This window comes from Polistes dominula, unplaced genomic scaffold (assembly GCF_049000335.1).
Source record: "Polistes dominula isolate Pdom_NZ unplaced genomic scaffold, Pdom_raw_medaka contig_18, whole genome shotgun sequence".
In the NCBI taxonomy this organism is placed as follows: Eukaryota; Metazoa; Arthropoda; class Insecta; order Hymenoptera; family Vespidae; genus Polistes; species Polistes dominula.
In genome coordinates this window covers 2604309-2625161 of record NW_028301164.1, presented here as the reverse complement: position 1 = coordinate 2625161, position 20853 = coordinate 2604309, and the positions used below count along the sequence as shown (strand labels likewise).

Sequence of the window (20853 nt, the reverse complement as noted above, 5' to 3'; positions counted from 1 at the left end):
ACGTAATAACAGCGCGTTATCTTTCTCAAGCGCTAAATGCAATATACCTCATACCGTTCCACGTAATTTTATCGAGCTAGACATAATCCGTCCTCCTCCTGATCTCTCTTTCTCTTTCTCTCTAACACACTCTCTCTTCGTCGTCGTTTTCTGAATCTCATGGGACTCAAAACGGGTCTTCTCTCTCGTCTATGGCAGTTCGTTCGTTCGTTTTATTCCTACGTTCGATTATATAATATTTATATATATCAAAAAATGGTAAGTTTTTTTAACGTACATTTTATTATACCAAATTATATCAAAGTTTAATCATTTTCTTTTGAATCAGAAATAATATGATCGTCCAATTATATACCAGAAGCATATAAATATAAATTAATATCATTAAATTACAATATTTCAAGTTACGAAGATAAAAGAAAGGAATAAAAGTATAACGTAAATGGATTTTAATCTACGTATTTTAAATAAACGTATATTCTATTGTACAATTGTGCCCACAATTATGAATGTGGTCTAAGTAAAAATTAAAAAAAAAAAAAAAATTAAAAAGTGAGTTTATCAGTTATTACGCATCACATTATTTTAAACGAAATAAATTCAATGTAATTTTCACGATATTGTCAAAAATGAATTGTTATATAATATCTGTTATTTCAACATTATATAAAATTCATATAGAATGTTCAAATATAAATCATTAAATATCTCGAAACAAGAGATATATGACATAGACCACTTTTATAATTATGGGCACAATTAACAGATAATATAAAAAAAAAAAAAAATTGAAAATACAAGTAACAAATGTTTCAAAAAAAAAAAATAACAATTCATTTAATACGTTAATTCGATGTATCATTGTGTCTCTGTGTGTATCTTCTGATTGCATTTCGTTTCTCAAAAAAAAAAGAAGAAAAAAATTAGAAGAGGTAAACTCTGCTTAGTTTGGTGAATTTAAGAGATGAAAAGAAAAGAAAAGAAAAGAAAAAATAACAAGAACACAGAAAAAGGAATAAAATATAAGACGCTTTAGGCATCATCTCTCGGATTCAACCGCATCAAGGTAAGCGTGAAGAAACTACGAGAGAAAGCAGAACGAATACGAAAGAATACGAACACGAAAGTAAGAAAGAAAGAAAGAAAGAAATAAATAAAGAAAGAAAGAAATAAAGGAGGAAAAAGTTTGGAAAAAGACCGGTCGAGAGAGATAAGATAAGGCAGTGAGTTTAGCGAGGAAAAGCTGAAGGAAAAGGTACAGTGCGGAGAGAAAACGTTTAACGCTTCTTTCCATTAACTCGTCGACACCGCTGCAAAGTCTTCTCCTTCTTCTTCTTCTTCTTCTTCTTCTTCTTCTCTTACTTTTACTTTTTATATTATTTTTTTCTTCTTCTTCTTCTTCTTCTTCTTCTTCTTCTCTTACTTTTACTTTTTATATTATTTTTTTCTTTTCTTCTTCTTCTTCTTCTTCTTCTTCTTCTTCTTCTTCTTCTTCTTCTTCTTCTTCTTCGTTTAAGGTTGCCGTTCGTCGTCAGAATCGTATCGCGGAATCCCCGAGGAAGGAATTAGGCAAAAGGGCAGGCACATTTCTAAACGTGGCGGAGAACTTAAAGGAGCACGCGAGACCATCTTGATAAAGTCGACCACCTGGCTCGTATTTCAACTTCACCTATCCTTTTCTATTCTACATGCAACTATTACCACCACCACTACTACTACTACTACTACTACTACTACTACTATCATTATACGTACTTTCTATCTCTTTCTCTTTCTCTTTCGGTTAAAATTGTCCGCCATGCTAGGAAAATCCCACACATTTTCCACCCTTATTATCTTTTCTCTCTTCGTAAAATCGAAGAAAAGGGCCCCCTTACTTTATATCTTCTTTCGTGGCAAATAATAAACGATCGAGGTTACCAATTCTCTTTCGAGAGAAAGAGAGAGAGAGAGAGAGAGAGAGAGAGTGAATGAGATGAACGATGTAGAAAATTAATTTCAATGATCGTAGTTGAACGACAATTGAAACGTCACAATGAGATTATTCTTTTCTTTTTTTTTTTTAATCTATTTTTTTATTTAACTATGACTTTTAGTTTGATAACAAACCGAATATTATTGGGATGGTGATAACGTACTTTCGATATTATCTTTCTCTTTGATTTCTATAAACCATCATCATTTTTATCATCTATTTATTATTTAATTATAATTAATTATAATATGAAAATATAAGATATATATTAATTAATATTTTATTCGAAACTTTTGACACGTTTGTATCCCAAGGTGTTAATAAAATCACGAGACATCTTATAAAAAACGAGAAATAAGATTATCATTATAAGAAAATAATTATGCAATCTATTAAAATAACATGCCAATCCTCTTGTTGAATATTATAATAAATCCCAATCAAATTTCCCATGGTAGATTATTAATTTAGGATAGAGTAACGCGCGCGTATGCATGGCATAAGCGTATATGCCTATAAACTTTAATAAAGAATAATAATAATAATAATAATAATAAAAAGGAAAAAAAGTAGTAGTAGTGACATTAATCTGATAAAAGTTGCAAAACTTTGGAATTACTCAGAAACCCATTTGAAGTTTTAACCTAAGCTACGATAAAACAAAGCGTCTAATAATCAAAGACAAAGAAGCGAGATTAATATAATAAAAGGTTGAAACTTTTAAATGGGTTGTCTGTCTTTCTCTCTTTCTCTCTCACACATACACTGTATGAGTTCATTTAAAATAATTTCACTTAAAAAAACATTATTAAAAGAAAACCACAAAAAACAAAACAAAACAAAAATCAAACCATGAGAAAATATCGTTCGATTCTCGATAGGTACAAGAAAAATACATTTCAACGAACAAAACACTTTTTTTTTTCATTTTTTTTTTTTTCATTCGATTTAATCAGATTATAGAAAGAACAACACCGGTTGATAGTGGTAGTAGTATCCCGTCATCGGTGGAAAAGAAAAAACAAAAAGAAAAATCTCTCTCACTCTCTCATCCCCCACTGACAGAGAGAGACAAAAAAAAAAAAAGGAATAATCGATAGGTTGATCTAATCGTAGAAGCTTTAGATGGCTTAGGGAATACCAAGAGGAATCTTCTCGTAGAAGAGTCTCTCTCTCTCTCTCTCTCTCCTCGATGCAGAGTAATTCGAGCGAACATCGATTCCCTTGTCGCCGAGTTAAAAGCCGGATCGTGCGAAGAGCTCGTCGTCGTGTGCTTCGATAGAATCGTTCAAATTTTTTTAGGTTAAATCTGTCTTACATCTATCCCTACAACGTCCTATACACAACTTCCTCCTCCTATCCAACATTCGATGCCAAACCCTCCCCCTTTCCCCCTCTGTATATATACTGCAACCACCCCCATTTCTCTCACTCTCTCTCTCTCTCTCTCTCTCTCTCTCTCTCTCTTTTCTCTCTTCCTCTTTCTCTTTCATTTTGATCTTTTTCTATTTCTATCTCTTATTTTCTTCGATGTAATATAATTTCCGATATTTTCCGTTTTTAGTGTATTTCTCTTTGCGTTAACTCAACAATTCATATATATATATATATATATATGTGTTTGTGTGTGTGTATGTGTGTTTATACTGTGTATTATGGTATACATCAATTTTTCATACTGGATAGATCTATCTCATTAAAAAAGTATAAAATAGTATCGGATTGTATTGGAAACTTCCTGCCGATAAATGTTATTAATTTTTAATCAACTTCTTTTTTTCTCTTCTCCTTTCTTATATATCCCACATGAAATAAATTGGAAAAGAACCTTTCGAGAACGAATCGAATGTTAGAAAGATTTAGATAGAAAAATATCAACCGTATATTTACGAAAGAATAAACGACGAAAATATAAAAAAAAAGAAATCTTTATTTGTTTCATTTATTTTTATTCTCTACTATTTCTTCTTAAAATAAAAAATTAATTTTTAATTGAAAAAGAAAATGATATTTTTACGTTAAGATCAAAATTATTCAATCAGATTCACGTATAATTTGTAATAAATGTAACGATTAAAATGATCATTTATTTTAAAATATTAATTAATAATAATTAATTTGAAATATAATAATAATAATAATAATAATAATAATAATAATAATAATAATAATAATAAAATTATTTAATTGAAAGTATATACAAGGTATCGAATATTTATTTGCTGATCCATTAAATCGACGTGGGAAACTATCGGGGAAAAAGCCGAAACAATAATAATAATAAATTTAGTCGAAAACCTTTTCCAAACGAGTTCAACCCAATTTCTTCGTAACCCCCAAAAATATACGTTTCCAACAAAATACGTTACGAGAACTAATAACGTGATATACTTTATCGAAAGGTATAAAAGGAAGATAGGTTCTTTAAATAAATAATATTCTTTTTTGATAAAAAGGGATGGAAATTTAATAAAAAAAAAATAAAAACAAAGAAAAAATGTATCAAATAAAACGTGAAAAATCGAATGAACAAAAAAGAAAAAGAAAAAGAAAAAGAAGAAGAAGAAGAAGAAGAAAAATAAGGGTGGCAAAAGTGCATGTCAATCATATTTCTTCTAGGGGTTAGAGGAATAATCCTCATAACCAATCGTAGTCACGTCGATGGGATTTCAACGGTGGTAGAGTTGCGGTCGTTACACGATATCAAAGGCAGACGCTATTGGAAACGCGGCAAACTAGTAACGAGAGAAATAGAAAGAGAAGAAGAGAAAGAGAGAGAGAGAGAGAGAGAGAGAGAGAGTGAGTAGACAAAAAAAATAGAATTAAAGAGAGAAAGAGAGATAGGATAGAAGTTTTATTCCGACGTAGGCGTGTTAATCTTGTAATTGGGACAGACTCAATCACCGGACCGAGTTTTGGCTCTGGCGTTCTTTCATCGTTATCCGCATTCTAATATAGCTGTCACTGTGTTACCGAGAACTACTACTACTACCAACTACCACAATCGTTCTACCAATCACACTACTACCACTACTAAAACACTAACTACGACTACGAGACTATTCCGAGATATTCTGGAATTGCAACAACACTGATGTAACCCAAATCAGTCACTCCTGCAATCGTCGGTTTCGACCAATATGTGTGTGCAACAAGAGTACTATATGAGGACGTACAGAGCTAACCACCACCCAACTGGGTGAATATACTGGAGATGAAGGAAAGAGAATTCGGGCTGTGGGTGGATGGTTGGTAGGATGACAAGAGGAATGAGAAAAGGAAACAAGAAGAGAACGTGGAGAAAACGAAGAGGATGTGCTGCTGCAAGTTGGTAAGGATGGTTTGAAAACTGTACGAGAGGAAAACGAGTGAAAGATGAAACGAGAAAGAGAAAGACAGAAACTATGTGTGTATGTGAGTGAATGAGAGAGTGTGTTGGTGATGTGTATACTATAGGAAAGGCAGGCAGGCAGGCAGGCAGGCAGGGAAACGTTGCAGGGAGAGAAAACGTGCGAACACCTCGGGCGAAACATCACGTTCGACCTCACATCGAACCGGAAAATTGTACGGCGCGCGAAACAGACTCGGACCAATTTTTTTTTTTTTTTCCTACCACCCCCGTCAACCTCCCTTTTTTCCTATATCTTTCTCTCTCTCTATCTATCTATCTATTTCTCTCGTGTTCTCGTGTTCAACCGTCCCCGCTTCCCCTCCGTCGCCCTTCCTAGCTCATCCCAACGTCCCTTTTACCATCTCTCTCCCCTTTTTTACCCACCCTTTTACTCGCTTTTTTATCCCACCACGATTTCAAATATATATCCTACGCGTTTCATATACAGCAACCACTGCGAAACGAAAATATATGCGATCACAAGCCTTTTCCTACCTCCTGCTCCTCCTCCTCTTTCTCTACGTCCACGTCCTAGTCCTCCTCCTCTTCCTCCTCCTCCTCCTCCTCTTGATTCTGCTCTTCTATGTATGTTCGTGGCAAAAACGAAACTAAATTTTCGCGGAAACGCAGAAAAATTGCAATCGAGATTTCAGCGGCTGGCGGCTTTTTGATCGCATACATTTGTATCAGTTTCTATCTTCTATTTTCGTTCAACGTTCTATCAACGAAAATACAATGCTCTTGTGTATAAATTACGTACTAGAAAGAAAAAAAAATAAAGATATATATGATGTTTGGAGAAAAATAATCAAAATATATAGGGGAGAGTTGGATAAGTAACTAGAAAGATGAGCAAGAATTTTTGTGAAATGTTAAATGAGTTTTTAAAATTATCGAAGAAGAAGAATGTAGGTATAAAGACATTTTTAATTACTTTGAGACCTAGTTAATATTTTTTTTAAATAGATTCGTTCATTTTGTATAAATGAAATCACAGAAAAAAGAAAAATTCTATTCTAGTAACATTTTCACCATACGTGTGTGTGTATGCGTGCGTGCCTAAAAAATACTTCGTTAAATTTTTAACATATTTCTTTCTCCTTTTTTTCTTAACATCTCGATTTCACAGGGATTTTTTTTCTGGTTGAGTACAGTGAAAACAAATAGAAAAGAAAAGAAAAGGAAAGGAAGAGAGGTTTATTTTTTTTTTTTCTATTCTATAAAAGGTTTGATTTTAAAGGGGAACGATTGTCATTGACAGCATTACTACGAATTTAAACTTCTGATATTTCGGTAGATCGTTGAGAAAGACAATAAAAAGAAAAGAGAAAAAAAGGTAGACACACGTATGTACACACATACATGCTCGAGTTTAATTCATAAGCCTGTAATCGTCCGAGTTCAACTAACGAGTCTATTCTCTCGAGCAATCTAAAGGTAAAACTTTCATTGAAAAATCTAAAATTATCACCTTAGCGATGTCAACATTTTCTTTTCTTTTCTTTTCTTTTCTTTTCTTTTCTTTTAATACTCATCACTTCTTTTAAATTTTAAACTGATACAAATTAAACGTAAAAACGTATTTAAATGGATTTAGTTTGAAAAAGAAAAAAAATATTATCTTTATCACGTAATAAGAAAAATAAAATTTTCCTGGTTCGTAAACATAATTTTGTTGACGAATGAAAACGATACAATTCTCTCTCTAATAAATCAATAATAAATTTAACAAAATTATTAAACTAATGTAGAATTAAATTCCGAAAAAATTAATACGAATATAGAAAAAAAATATAGTAAAGAATAATAATAAAAAAACAAAAAAAAAAACAAAAAAGAATCACGAGTACAGCTTACACGAGTTAAAAGTGAAACCTTCAAAAAAACTAAGTTTCGAGAGAATAAGACGAATGCAGAGTATCAAGAGTAAGATAATTGTAGGATTTATTAATTTCAAATCACATCCATTCTAAAGAAGTTTTTACTTAAAAAAACAAAACAAACATACAAAGAACAGTACAGATGTAAGGTAATTTGTTCGGAAAAAAAAATATCAATCAATTATTTTGTTAAACCGTAAATGCGGACGATAAATATATCCTACAATATAATGAAAAATTGAGCACGCGTGTTGTATATCAAAAGTTCGTGAAGTAATTAACGCAATGATCGATCGGACTAGTGTGTTGCCGACTACTGACCCAAAACGAAATAACTTGGGTTCTTCTCGGTAACAGGAACGTTGTGTTCTCGTTGTTACGTGTCCTTAAGCTTTCTGCGAATTGGACGCGTGCGTGAAAGGATTACATGTGGTTGGTTCTCCTGCCATTACCAAAAGAGGGTTCGTTAATTGACAACCAACAGAGAGAAAGAGAAAGAAAGAGAAAGAAATAAAGGATGATTAATTATACTCAATTAAATGTTATTTCTTGTTGTAGAAATGAACGTTTAATTAGTGTTTAATAAATCCATCGAAAATGTTATTAATCCTATTGATTTGTTAAACGATTAGCTAGTTCTCATTTAAATCCCCTCCTTTGATAGGTGAAAGAATAAAAAATATCCTTGAAAATTTAATGATTCTCATACGAGTTATTCTCATACGATAGTATCGGAACACGTCATTCATGGTAACGTTGATTAAGTGAAGGATCGATTAGTCGAAAGACAAATATGCTGAAGCATCGATTATTACTAACAACGAACAACCTTCCCCACAAACAACCTAACGCAAATTTATCCATCAAAAGATCCATTGTTTCTAAAAGAAAAAGAACCAAAAATATAAACTTAATAAATAAATATCATAGATCGTAATTATTATTATTTATAATTTACTTTGTGTATTATTTTAATTTGTAATCTACGTTTATATTTTATTATTATATATATATTAGATTTTTTTTCATTCTAATGTAATTATTTTTTCGCTCATGCGCAGTGATGACTTCCATTGCATATTATTATTATTATAATCGATTAAATGTATCTAAAAAAAAAAATAAAATAAAATAAAAAAAACCACACAATATCTGTATTTATTTATTATTAAATGATTAAAATTGGTATATGGTTACCATTACGATTTAATGTTCAGAAATATGAAAAACAATTTGCCAAAGTAAAAATAAATAAAAAGAAGAAATGTTTTATTCCGAATCGACTTTCGATTTCGCACATATATCAAAGATGTACACCTCGATCGAGGATTAAATTTATCTTCCTCTAACGTTATGATCTTCAACGATCCTTTCGGAAACGATCGTTCTCTACGGTCTTGGGAATAGCACCTAGGGTGAACGAAAGATGACAGTTTTGCGATAAGATCTGACGTGGCGGAAAAAAGACAACTTTATCCAAAACGTTAACCTTCACTCTATATATAACATCAAACTATTTCTCTTATACGTTTTATAAGAAGTATGTGATCATATGTTCAATATTTATTAGTCTACAAATTATGACATATTTTATTTTTGTAATATATAATCACGTAATTAATAAAATTTAAAAAAAACCTAAACAGGAAAAACGAGTTAAAGAACCTTTCTTATCTAGTTGTTTATTTTAATATAAATTTATATATATATAATATTAATTTATATTATATATTTTATATATATTTATTTTATATATACATATACCTATATTATTAAAATTATATAAAATATATAAAATTATTATATAATATTATATAATTATTATATATTATATTATTAATTTGTAATATTAATATAATAATTTTATAATAATATTAATTATATAAATAAAAAATAATTTGTAAATATTATATTAATATTATATATATATATATAATATAATATTAATAATTTTTTTCTATTCTTTTTTCTTATTTTCTCTTTTTAAATATAATAATAATAATAATAATAATAATAATAATAATAATAATAATAATAAATAAAATTTTAATTTTAATTCTTGCTGATCGACTCGTTTACCCAACGAACATTATACAGTAAACGATTCCCATTTAACGAGGGATTCTATAACTCTTCGAAGATATTGCAATTACCGTTCTCGTATAACTCGTGAATCCTTTACCAACTACTACTACTACTACTACTACTACTACTACTTTTATTATTACTACTACCAGGTACACAATCAAATGTTGGAGTTTGATACATTTAAAAATTATATTACATTTTATTTCAATTTATTTTTCGCATTTTTATTTGTATTTTTTTTATACTTATTAAACATTACATCGCTCTCTCTCTCTCTCGATTCTTGGCAATTTTTAATGAGATTGCAATATGATCTATCGATAAAGTGTCTGCTTTTATTACCACAATAATATATACGTAATTACTTTTAGTGCTTTGAAAAATCAATGCTCTGTTTACTCGTACCTGTTATATCCGATCTACTTTTATACATCAAATATCAATTTAATATTTTTTAACAACTACACCACGTCTATCGTAAATTCTTAAGTTACCTAATAAAAATATATTCATTCTAATTATCCTTCCTTTTCCATCATACTTTAAACAATTATCAATATACTTCATTCATACGAACAAATCAATTAATTTAAACGTTTCAACAAAGTTCAATGATATTAATGGGAATAATAACAAAATATTCGAATAAATGAGAAGACAAATTACAAGAAATGAAAACTATTCGTACAAATATAGTTGGTAATAATAACTCACAGTTAAATTTGATCGTGAATACTACCCCTCTCAACCTTCCCCTTTCTAAAGATGTCCGAACGATGATCGAGAAGAGGAGTAACAAAAAGCTTAGGATAAAACTATCGAAACTTTCGCGTACCTTAGTACTATATATATATATATCATATAATACATAGATTACACTCAAACATTGAACGTGAAGATTCGTTGTCCTTAAAATCGAGGTTCGAGGTTTTAAACGAATCGATTTCGAGAAAATACCTTACGTAGGTAGGTACGTACGTATGTAAGGTTCACGTCATTAACGTTTACACTAACTCCCATTAATTCTTTCATTCGGCAAAAAAGGTGTTGTGATCGATCGTTTTCCTACATTCTGCCTGATGTTAAAAGTGAGTTTACTATATCTATCTATATATATATATATACATTTGAAAAAAAGAAAGAAAAAGAAAAGAAAAAAAAAGAAAGAAAGGGAAAGAAAGGACGAAGTGGAAGAGGGGGTTAAGAAAAGGGCAAATAGGTAGAAAACAAATCGTTCTGTCAGCCGGTTTGTACTACGCGTTCTTCTAGCAAATCACAAAATTCATACTCGACGTTGAAACTAGAAAGTTTTCTTAATAACGAATTCCAACGTCTGTTAGCCTGTCTCCATTGTGTAAGTAGGTCGGTGGTACCGCATACGATATCGTAATAGTAACCAGCAGATTGTATCTCCTTTACGATTACAATTGTGCTTATTATTTCATCTCTGATTTTATTACTCTTACCAATCTTTTACTTTTTTACTTATTTTTATTATTATTATTATTATTATTAGCATTATTAGTATTATCATTAAAAAAACAACATTTGTGTTTAAACTAAACTAAATGAAATTAAATGAAACTTTATTTCAATATATATTAGGTCTACCGAAAAGTTCTGTCCATTTTTAGAATAAAAAGAAAGAGTATTTTCATATCTCTTTAATTGACTAATATTTATCAATTATCATTATTTATAATTTCTTATTATAGTGTGATGACAATTTGTATATTGCATTTTTAAAAAAATGTTTTCTCCCTAGAGAGACGAAAAATTGAACCGGTGTTTGTCAGAATGGACAGAACTTTTCGGTAGATCCTAATATTTTCAATAATTAATATTAATTACTATTTATTTCATACTTAAATCATTTGATTATTTTGTTTTAAGTTACTTTTTTGTTGCTGTTTATTTGTCAACTATTATTTTGTTTTATTATAAGATATAAGAGAAAAGCAGAAATGCGAAAAGTAACAACAGTAACAGCAGCAGCAGCAGCAGCAGCAGCAGCAGCAGCAGCAGCAGCAGCAGCAAACCCCTCTGCTAATTCACAAAGAGAAATAATATACGTGTCGTGTGGTAACGCGTGTATTTGGCACATAGTATGTATCTCCTGGTTCTCGCACTTGTAGTGAACAAGTAAATACGTAACGTTGACGCATCCCAACACGTCGTAATACACGTGTGATACGACGAACAAAAAAAAATCCAAAATAATACACGGAAATTCATTTGTGTATGTAGAGTATACGTTAACGAATCACGTACCAAACTATAAGAATATACAAATTTTACGTACTTACTAAAATACCATGGTATGTGGTCAATTCTTATATTTTAAATTAAAAATTGATTGACTTTATTCGGTCCTGCATTCAAAATTTGCATACCAAATGAAAAAAAGGTTGATTATGTTATTAATTAAAAATAAAAATTTGTTTTAAATTTATTCGTTTGAATATAAGGTTAAAAAGTGACATTACTTTCCGGTCCATCTAATACATACATACATACATATGTAAACACAACCAAAACAAAAATATTGTAATACAATACATAATGTAACACTTATTGCATATTAATGTTTTCAACAACATTCATTTATTTATTTATTTTTTTTTTTTTCTTTTTTTTTTACTTCATGTTATGTATTAATCAAGCATTTGAGGTTTAAAACCCATAGATACATTTAAGCAGTATAATTCGCTAGTATCTCGTACGTATATTTTTCATTGCATTGAAACGCAAACCCTTCAATATTTTAATTCGAACATAAATGAGGTAGGCTACTTTGAAAATAAGCGGCTCATATATGGGGGGCAGTAGGATTTGGGGAGATTTATGGTGAATGCCGCTTATTATCGATAGAAGTACTGAAAGAGTTAAATGTACATATATATATAAATACATACACGTGTGTGTAAAGGATACGTCAATTGGTATTTAATCAAAAACTTTATATCGGTTAGATTCCACGACTCAAAATAATGACAAACCGCGTTGTTTATAATAATAATAATAATAAAATATATATATATATATAGCATCGTAAATGTTTTATCGTAAAGTTATTTGCAATTGCAGAGAAACTTATTCATATTATAAATGACTAATTTCTTGTTTGATTCAGCATGAAAACGTTGTTTGAGCTATTATTTACCTGAGAGTTTGTGAGTTGCATGCAGTAACCAGATAACAAGAAACTAGTCGTTTATAATTTTGATATATCTCTGGTATAACTTCATAATTAAATATTCACGAGTATACGTATCCTTTTTTTCTTCTTCTTTTTTTCCTTTGATAATTTTATTTTTCTCCAACTTCGTACAGTTAACAACACGTTGACGATTTTACGACGATGCAACAAAAAAAGAAATAAAACGTTAACTACTGTGTGTGTGTGTGTGTGCGTGTATGTGACAAATGATAATATATTACAAAAATAGTTGAAGAGGGGTGTTGTAGGGTGAAGGTGGAAGGGAAGAAAGGGCGCGTAAGATAGGAAACGATAGGGTAGAATTATCGTTGAGAGAACGTTTAAGCTTTCGTAAGGACGAGCGTAGATTTATCGAATGTAAAAAAAGAAAAAGAAAAAGAAAAAGAAAAAGCAAAAGCAAAAAAAAAACAGAAAAAGAAAGAAAAAGAGTGATAGGAGGTAAAGTGCTGGGCGGAAGGGAACGAGGTTGGGAAGGAGGGAGGGGAAGGGGTTGAAGAAAAATAGAGAAAAAGAATTCCAAGCACTCGAGTCCCCCGTGGCGATCGTTCAACCCTTCGACGCTTTAGTTCACCAGGCAAAAAGTGATTTTGTCGTTGGTATACTTTTTACGTTCGCGAGAAAGAAAGGAAAGAAGAAAGAAGAAAGAAAGGAAGAAAGAAAGAAAGACGCACCATGTGACGCTACTCACTATATTTTCGAGAATCGAGTGGCAATCCTAGAAACATTCCTTTCACTATTTCTTTCTTTCCTTTTAACATGGTGAATAAGTAATGCATACTCATACATTTCCTTACACACACGCATACAACACCCTACTATATTACATATATTTGAAATCTTTGCATCAATTTACGAAAACAGAATATTTATTAAAAAAATATAAAATATATAATATATACGTATAGGCAGTATTCCCCATACATTCCCCAGATAATGTAGGTATATGATTACTACTATCTATAGTACTACAGCCTAATAAATTACAAATGTTTAAAATCTTTGCGTAAATTTACGGAAACAGAATATTTATAAAAAATATAAAATATATAATATATATATAGGCAGCATTCCCCATATATTCCTCATACATTCCCCAGATAATATGAGTATGATTACTATTATCTATAGTACTCATTACTTCACTATTGTATGAACGTACTGTGAAAAAATAGACCATTTTAAAACGTTAAGTTCTACTACACCTGTTTTATCTTTCAGTCTGATTCGTGAGATAAGATTCTGTCAAAAATCGGATTTTGGCTGACAATTTGTTTAGGTTAAAACAAAGTAGTATAAAACTTTTAGAAATATATTTTAAACACGTTCAATGTCGCATCAGTCGTCATTGATGAAAAAGCCCTGAATGAAAAAGTTTAGCGTCAATCACTCTTGAAATTACTATGAATGTTACATAACACGTTTTCACGGCTTACGCTAGCCCTTGAGTGTACAACCACTCTCGTGGAAAACTTTCTCGAGGAAAGGGTTTTAAATAGTATTTTTTAATTCAATCGATTTCTCTTTTACTCAACGATAAACGACACTTTTGATTACGTAAAAATAAAAAGAAGTATAAAACAATTTTTCAATGTTTAATTTTCGTTGAATCGATGTTAACTGGTCGTTTATATTTCTTCACGGTTAATTGCTGACATATAGGGTTAGATTCACCAAGCCAAGATTTTAGCTGGTAAAATTGTCGAAGAGGTGACAGAAAAATAGTCAAATAGAAATACCTGAATAGAGAAAAAAAGAGAGAGAGAGAGAGAGAAGTTAGCTCCCATCGAAAAACTATCAAATTTCGAGAGTGCAACCGATAGACATTCACCAATGACACGTCAAAAATTCATTTTGCATCTTTCAACATGTCGATACATATTTACCATACCGCGTGTACATATAGATTTATATTGTTATTTTCCCAATATTATTCGTTCGAATAGAAACCAAAACAAAACAAAAAAAACAACAATAACTTTATCTTTATATCTCATTGAAATCGTTATGAACAACAACGCTAATGCGATTTGTCAGCTAACGATTGTTTTTATTCGCTTTTAATTCATCCCCTGGCTAGTTCTTCTCTCTCTCTATTTTTTTTTATCCTCCCCTTCCATTTTCTACATTTAATTCATTTTGATTCGTTCGAAACTCAAGCTCTCATTCTCTCCCATGTTCAACGTATAGCATAGCAGCAAACGTTATCCAATTCGTACAATGGGACTTTGATTATCCTACGTGAATTAGAATGAATAAAAAAATCCTCAACCGTAGCAATTTTTGACGTACATACATCTCCACCGATGTGAATATCTTCTTCTTCCTTTTTTTTTCTTTTTTCTTTTTTTTTGTTCCCTTTTAGACAGGTCAATAATCCCAAGGATGAGAATCAGAGCAAAAAGAGAGAGAGAAATAAAGGATACGACAATTTTAGCTCGTTGTCCGTACACATCTTTCAAATTGGACCATTTTACTATTCAACGAAAAGAGTTCTAAACATATATTCTATATACGTGTGTATATGTGTGAACTTCATACTTTGAATCATCCTAATGCAAGTTTAAAACTCTTCACAACCTCTGACGCATTTGTAGACATTCGGTTTCATTTCATTATTTTTAGACATTTTAATACCTGAAAACTTTTTAAATTATAAATAAAAATGAGAACAAAAATAATTACAAATGCATACGGTGTTAATGAAATGAAAGATTATACGTACTTCTCGAAAAGATTTACAGAATGAGTTGAAATTAATGTTAATACGAATTTTAATAATAATAATAATAATAATACTCAGATAAAATTCTTCAAATTAACATACTAACAAAAGGTATTAATTAACGTAAATTAATATAAAAATATCTTACTGTAGATAAAGATAATCGGAACATTCTTCTGTCTTTAGCATCAATAAAGGAAGAAAATATCTAATCTTAGATCGGATCCGTGAAATTCGATAAGTCGCGAGTAAACGTCAAAATTATTCGACTAGAGAAACAGAGAGAAAGAGAGAGTTTCTCGTCAAAGAGATGAAAAGGAATTCTCTCTCATGCACGAATTACCAGGAACAACGTAACTTTCTACCTTTCGCTGGTTCTGTATCCTATCCTACCCTATAAAGAGTTAAACTATTCGAACTATTTGGAATTCTCGTTGCCGATGTTCGGCACGTTCTTTAGGGAGGGAGAGGGAAGTCAAGAAGGAAGAAGAAGAAGAACAACAACAACAGGAACAAGAAGAAAAGCTCTTTTCTATCCGACCAAAGTTAAAATACCAACAGTTCAATAATCAACAAACAAAATAATTTTAATCATAAACGACAACAACGATAATTAGAATATTATTCAAGATAAATATTATAGAAAGAATAAAATCTTATTTTTGATTATACAACGAATTTTACTTTTACTAACCTGGATGCAATGCAGTTTTGCCGGTAGAGACAGCAGGATAAGCGGCAACAACGGTGTGTCCGATCCCATCGAAGCCGAGGAACGTCACGAGGATTGTCCCTAACACAAGGATCATCTGGACAGTCCTGTCACCTTTAGCGTCAAACTCGACAGTACGAGTACCAGGAGAACAACGACGACGAGTTTTCCCACTCATTCCTGAGTTCAACACTTTATATAGACACTTGAGAACGAACAATTCACCACCGATCCTCGAGAGTAGTACAACGAGAGGACAATGGGGATTTCAAATTCGACTATACGCGTGAATAATATAGAAAATGAAGGAAGAAAAGGAAGTGCTACGAGGAAGATATATAGGGGGAATTGAGAAGAAGGGGAGGGAGGGAAAAGGAAGGAGGAAGAGGAGGAGGAGGATAAAGAGAGAGAAAGTAAAAAAAAAAATGAAATAGAAATGGGATTGGAGAAGACAGATTTAAACGTTCTCTCTTTCTCTCACTCACTCTCTCTTTCTCTCTCTCTCTCTCTAATCTTCCCTTTTGCGTCCCGTATTAGCGCACCTGATGTCGCCTGGAGCGCCTTCTGCGTGCGTGGCACGTGCTCCGAGCAACTCTCGGCCAAACGACTCCGCACATCTCCTTCGCCGCTTATCTTCGACTACCTCCACGAGGAAGTAAGTACTACGCGGTTAACCTCACCGCACCACACAAGCTTTTCTTCCAGTTTCCCGCTTGGAGTTTCCCGCTTGCTAGCTTGCTAGAGCTTTCTAGAGTTTGCTTGCTAGCTTGCTAGAGCTTTCTAGAGTTTGTTTGCTAGCTTGCTAGAGCTTTCTAGAGTTTGCTTGCTTGCTTTAGTTTCCAGCCCCTGGCTCTTCGAGTCGAACACCACACACTATTACTGTCTCTTCTATCGCTGAGATACGAGAAGTTTCAACAAATAGTTCGAGAAATATATACTGCGTGAAAACGATGTGTGACACGAGTAGTAACGTGATAACCACGCGAAACGCTACACCGAAATAGCGGAGTCAACTCTATAGCTCCAAGGTCACGAACACACGATAATCAAAAACACGTTATATCCCTCTCAGTGCTGAACGTCCTAAAGATAGATAGATAATGATCGATGGATAGAAACCAAAAACAAAAAAATACACAGAAAGAGAGTAAGAGAAATTTTAGAAATCCTAAGACAAATAATCCCAGACAATTATCAATCCTCTTGCAAATAATTACAAAAATAATACGAGAACACGATCACGTGTAAAAAGAAGAAAAAAGTTCGTTATAGCTTGTAGATCTCGCAAGACTTGAGGACGATGATGACGAGAGAAATCCTCGGCCTTCATCCACCACCTCGCCTCAACCTCCTCCTCCTCCTTCTCCTCCTCTTTTTCACTCCACTCCACTCCACTCCCTCTCACCACCACCACCGCGCACACCACCTCCTCCTTCTCTCGAGACCGGTCCTGGTCCCTCTGTCCCGGGCCGTAGACTGCTGCCTGCCTGCTCTTCAAAAGCCTCGGAGTACTGAGTACGTTTCGCGATCCTCCACCTCCGACTCTGGAGCACCGCCACCACCACCATCACCACCACCACCACCAGCACCACCACCGCCAACCGCCGTCGATCTCCTCTCCTACTCCAGCCTACCTACCTACCTACCTACCTACCTACCTACCTATCTATCTATCTATCTATCTACCTACCTACCTACCTACCTACCTACCTACTACTAATATTACTACTACTACTACTATCATACTCCTTCTCTACCTACAGGAAGACCACCCTCCGTTACTTGCCGCCGATAAACTTCGTGCGAGCATCCCCCTTTTCCTTCCTTCCTTCCTTCTCTCTCTCTTTCTTTCCACCTCGCACCCTTCTACTTCCTCTCCTGCAGGTAGAAAGCCGTCGCACGGGGAAAACGTCTCCTTCCCGGCGCAAGCGCCAACGAAAGCTCGTGCCCTGATGCCCGGGCACTGCTGCTGCCACTGCTGCTACTGCCGGTGTTGTTGCTGCTTCTACTACTGCTGCTACTGCTACTGCTGCTACTGCTACTGCTGCTGCTGCTACTACTGCTGTTCTATTGCTACTCCTGACTCCAATTTTCTATCTATCTCTCTCTATCTCTCTCTCATCATCCTCTCCACTACCGTTCCGGAGATCGACTCTTTTCTTCTTCTCCATCTCTTCATTCTTTTTCTCCTCTCCCGTTTCTTTTTGCGATAATGTTGCGCGTTTCTTTCCTCCCATACCTTCCTTTCTTTCGTTCTTTCTTTCTTTCTTTCTTTCCAGATGAATACTTCCTGTTGACTACTTTCGCAAATTTCACTTCCGATACTTTTCAAAACTGATCTATCGATCTTTCAGATTTATTATTTTTCTCCAATAACAATCCTGAATTATTCGAGCGTTATTAATTTATAAATACTATTACTAACCCTTTTCATTGATAAACGTGAGAAATACGTAATGCAATTGTAATGCATCGAAATGCATTCATTGTAATACTTCCTGACATACAATTTCATTGAAAATCATTTCTTTTTCTTTATTTCTTTCTTTCTTTCTTTTGAAACGTATACACTAATTTCACTTTACTTTACCAGGTATCTTCCAGGTAATACATACTACATACACACATGTATACGTTAGAATGCATTAGAATGTGTTCTCATCGATGTGCGATGATATAGTATCGCGTGACGTGTCAAAGACATTTTATATTGCAAAAGATTAAAAGGGGAAAAGCTAAAGAGATAAAAGAGGGAAAGAGAGAAAGAGAGACTTTCTTTATTTTTTTTTTTTTTCGGTCTTTGCATTTCCAACGACACGAATCTAAAGAGGTGCTGTTAACTTTTCTTCAAGGCTTGCTGCTTGCGGTCAAAGGTCAAAGAAAGACGAAAGCGATCGTCTGGAAATGACGAGCAAAGTCGTCCGCGTTCCTATCAAAGTTTTCTGCAATACGGTTCACCTCCTCCTCCACCTTCTATACGTGTTAAAAACTACTGGCATGACCTTGGAATTCAAAGCGTTCATTAAATATTATTTTTTTCTTTCTTGGACAACGGAAATGACAAAAATCAGGAATAAGAACCAGTGATAATTGTTATCATTTTTTATCAAAATAATTATAATTTTTTATTACTTGGTATAACATTTAACCTTTTGAGTGCTGAATACTTTTAATTAAAATGTTTTGTAGGAACGGAATAATTTATTATTAACTACAATCTAATAATAAATTATATTTAACATTATGCCCGTCCGCAGATCTTAGATATGTTTCTTTTGTTCGACGCCGGCATAATAGATTGGAAATTTTGAATTTTGACAAAATTTAGAAGAGGGCTGCAATATTTATTGCTTTAATTAAAATATCTTAGTCAAACATTGTTCTTACTTAATTCTTGGTTAAATAAGTACAATTTTATAGTTATTATGCTCCCTTAAAAAACACCCACGAAATATAATTCAAATGTTATTTTTTGGTTTTTTTTTTTTAATGGCACCAAAGTGGTACCACCGGCACACAACAGATAGTTTTTGCATGTCACCGAACGCCATAGTGTTAATAATTAAAGTTTTTCTTTCTGAATATAATTTAATTAATTAATATAAACATTACATTATTTTACATTAATATTAACAAACATGTATATGTGTCGATAAATCACTCTGGTAATTTTTACCAAACGCATATTTGCGTTTATAGCACTCTAAGGATTAAACAAATGGAATGCGTATAAGAGTATTTTATATATTAAATATATTTATATATAAAAGAAGAACTGTTTTTCTTGCATAATAGAAGGGCTGAAAAGTTCATAACTTTTCAATGCAAGAGGAATGCAAATTTTTGTCCTAATTTTTGGAATGATTGTATCAAAATATTTTCATACACGTAACAGAAATTCTTCGTTGGTTCGTTTTAAACGATGCTAATCAAAGTTCCAAGTATCGAATTAGAATGATAATTATAATAAAATGCATATGTATATATAAAAAAAAATATGTGTATATGTGAAAAATAGCAAGGGATACGTACGATATATTATATTGTATTTTTTCTGTTTATCTAATTCTCTCTTTTTATGCATATTTTTATATTTCTTTTTTTAAAACGCTCGGTAAATATTAATCACCCACAAGTTCAACGAACTCGATGTGTTTCTATATGTATGTTACATTTGTACTCGCTCACGTTAATGTATATATATATATGGTCAACGATACTAAAAAGTACCAACACACTACTACCATGATGAATAAACAAATGAATTCATTTTTAATGTCGATGAAAATTACATAGTAAATTTCGTAGCCACGACGAAAATTCACGCGAACACTTTCCAACGAATTATTTTCTCTTCGTCAAATTTTGATTAAATCCTCGTAAAATAACAACGATGAGAGAGAGAGAGAGCAAGAGTGAGGGGGGGGGGGGAGAAAGTACGATCAAAAAATAGAAACGAAAAATAGGATATAAAATAAAAAAATAAAAATAATAAAAATTGGAATGAGGGGGAAGTAGGGTGGAAGGGATTGGGACATGATCGTTAAGAATTATTATTTCGAATGTTATATATTATTATTATATGTTTGTACAACGTATTTCGAAAATTGTCAAACGTATAAGACGATAACGAAAGGGGTGGATTGGAGGCTGGGTGGGAGTGTGTTATAAAAAATATTGAAATACACAGTTTAATCGTTTTTTAAAATACGCGAATACATATATACCAATAGTAGTAATATTTTGAAGTTGAAATTTTGTTGCTTTGGGATTAATAGCGTGTTGCTTGCTCTAGCTCGTCGGAAATGACGCAGTCGTAACTCGTTACCGATCGGACATTAATATTAAACTATCGAGCTAACGCC

The 20853-nt window shown here is 32.4% G+C and overlaps 1 protein-coding gene across 2 annotated transcripts in view; it reads right to left on the bottom strand.

Moving 5' to 3' along the window:
* The window catches only part of LOC107070353 (lachesin), a 99101-nt gene extending 81572 nt beyond the window's left edge, over positions 1-17529 (bottom strand). Inside the window, exons 1-2 of one of the 2 annotated variants that reach the window (XM_089178951.1) lie at positions 16531-17529; positions 15971-16168 (exon numbers count right to left, since the gene is read on the bottom strand). In XM_089178951.1, the coding sequence (XP_089035077.1) occupies positions 15971-16166 (196 nt within the window). In that variant the 5' untranslated portion in view covers positions 16167-16168; positions 16531-17529. Of the gene's footprint in view, positions 1-15970 lie in introns of both variants that reach the window. The other variant, XM_015328465.2, reaches the window with a different exon arrangement.
* Positions 17530-20853: the final 3324 nt, after the last annotated feature.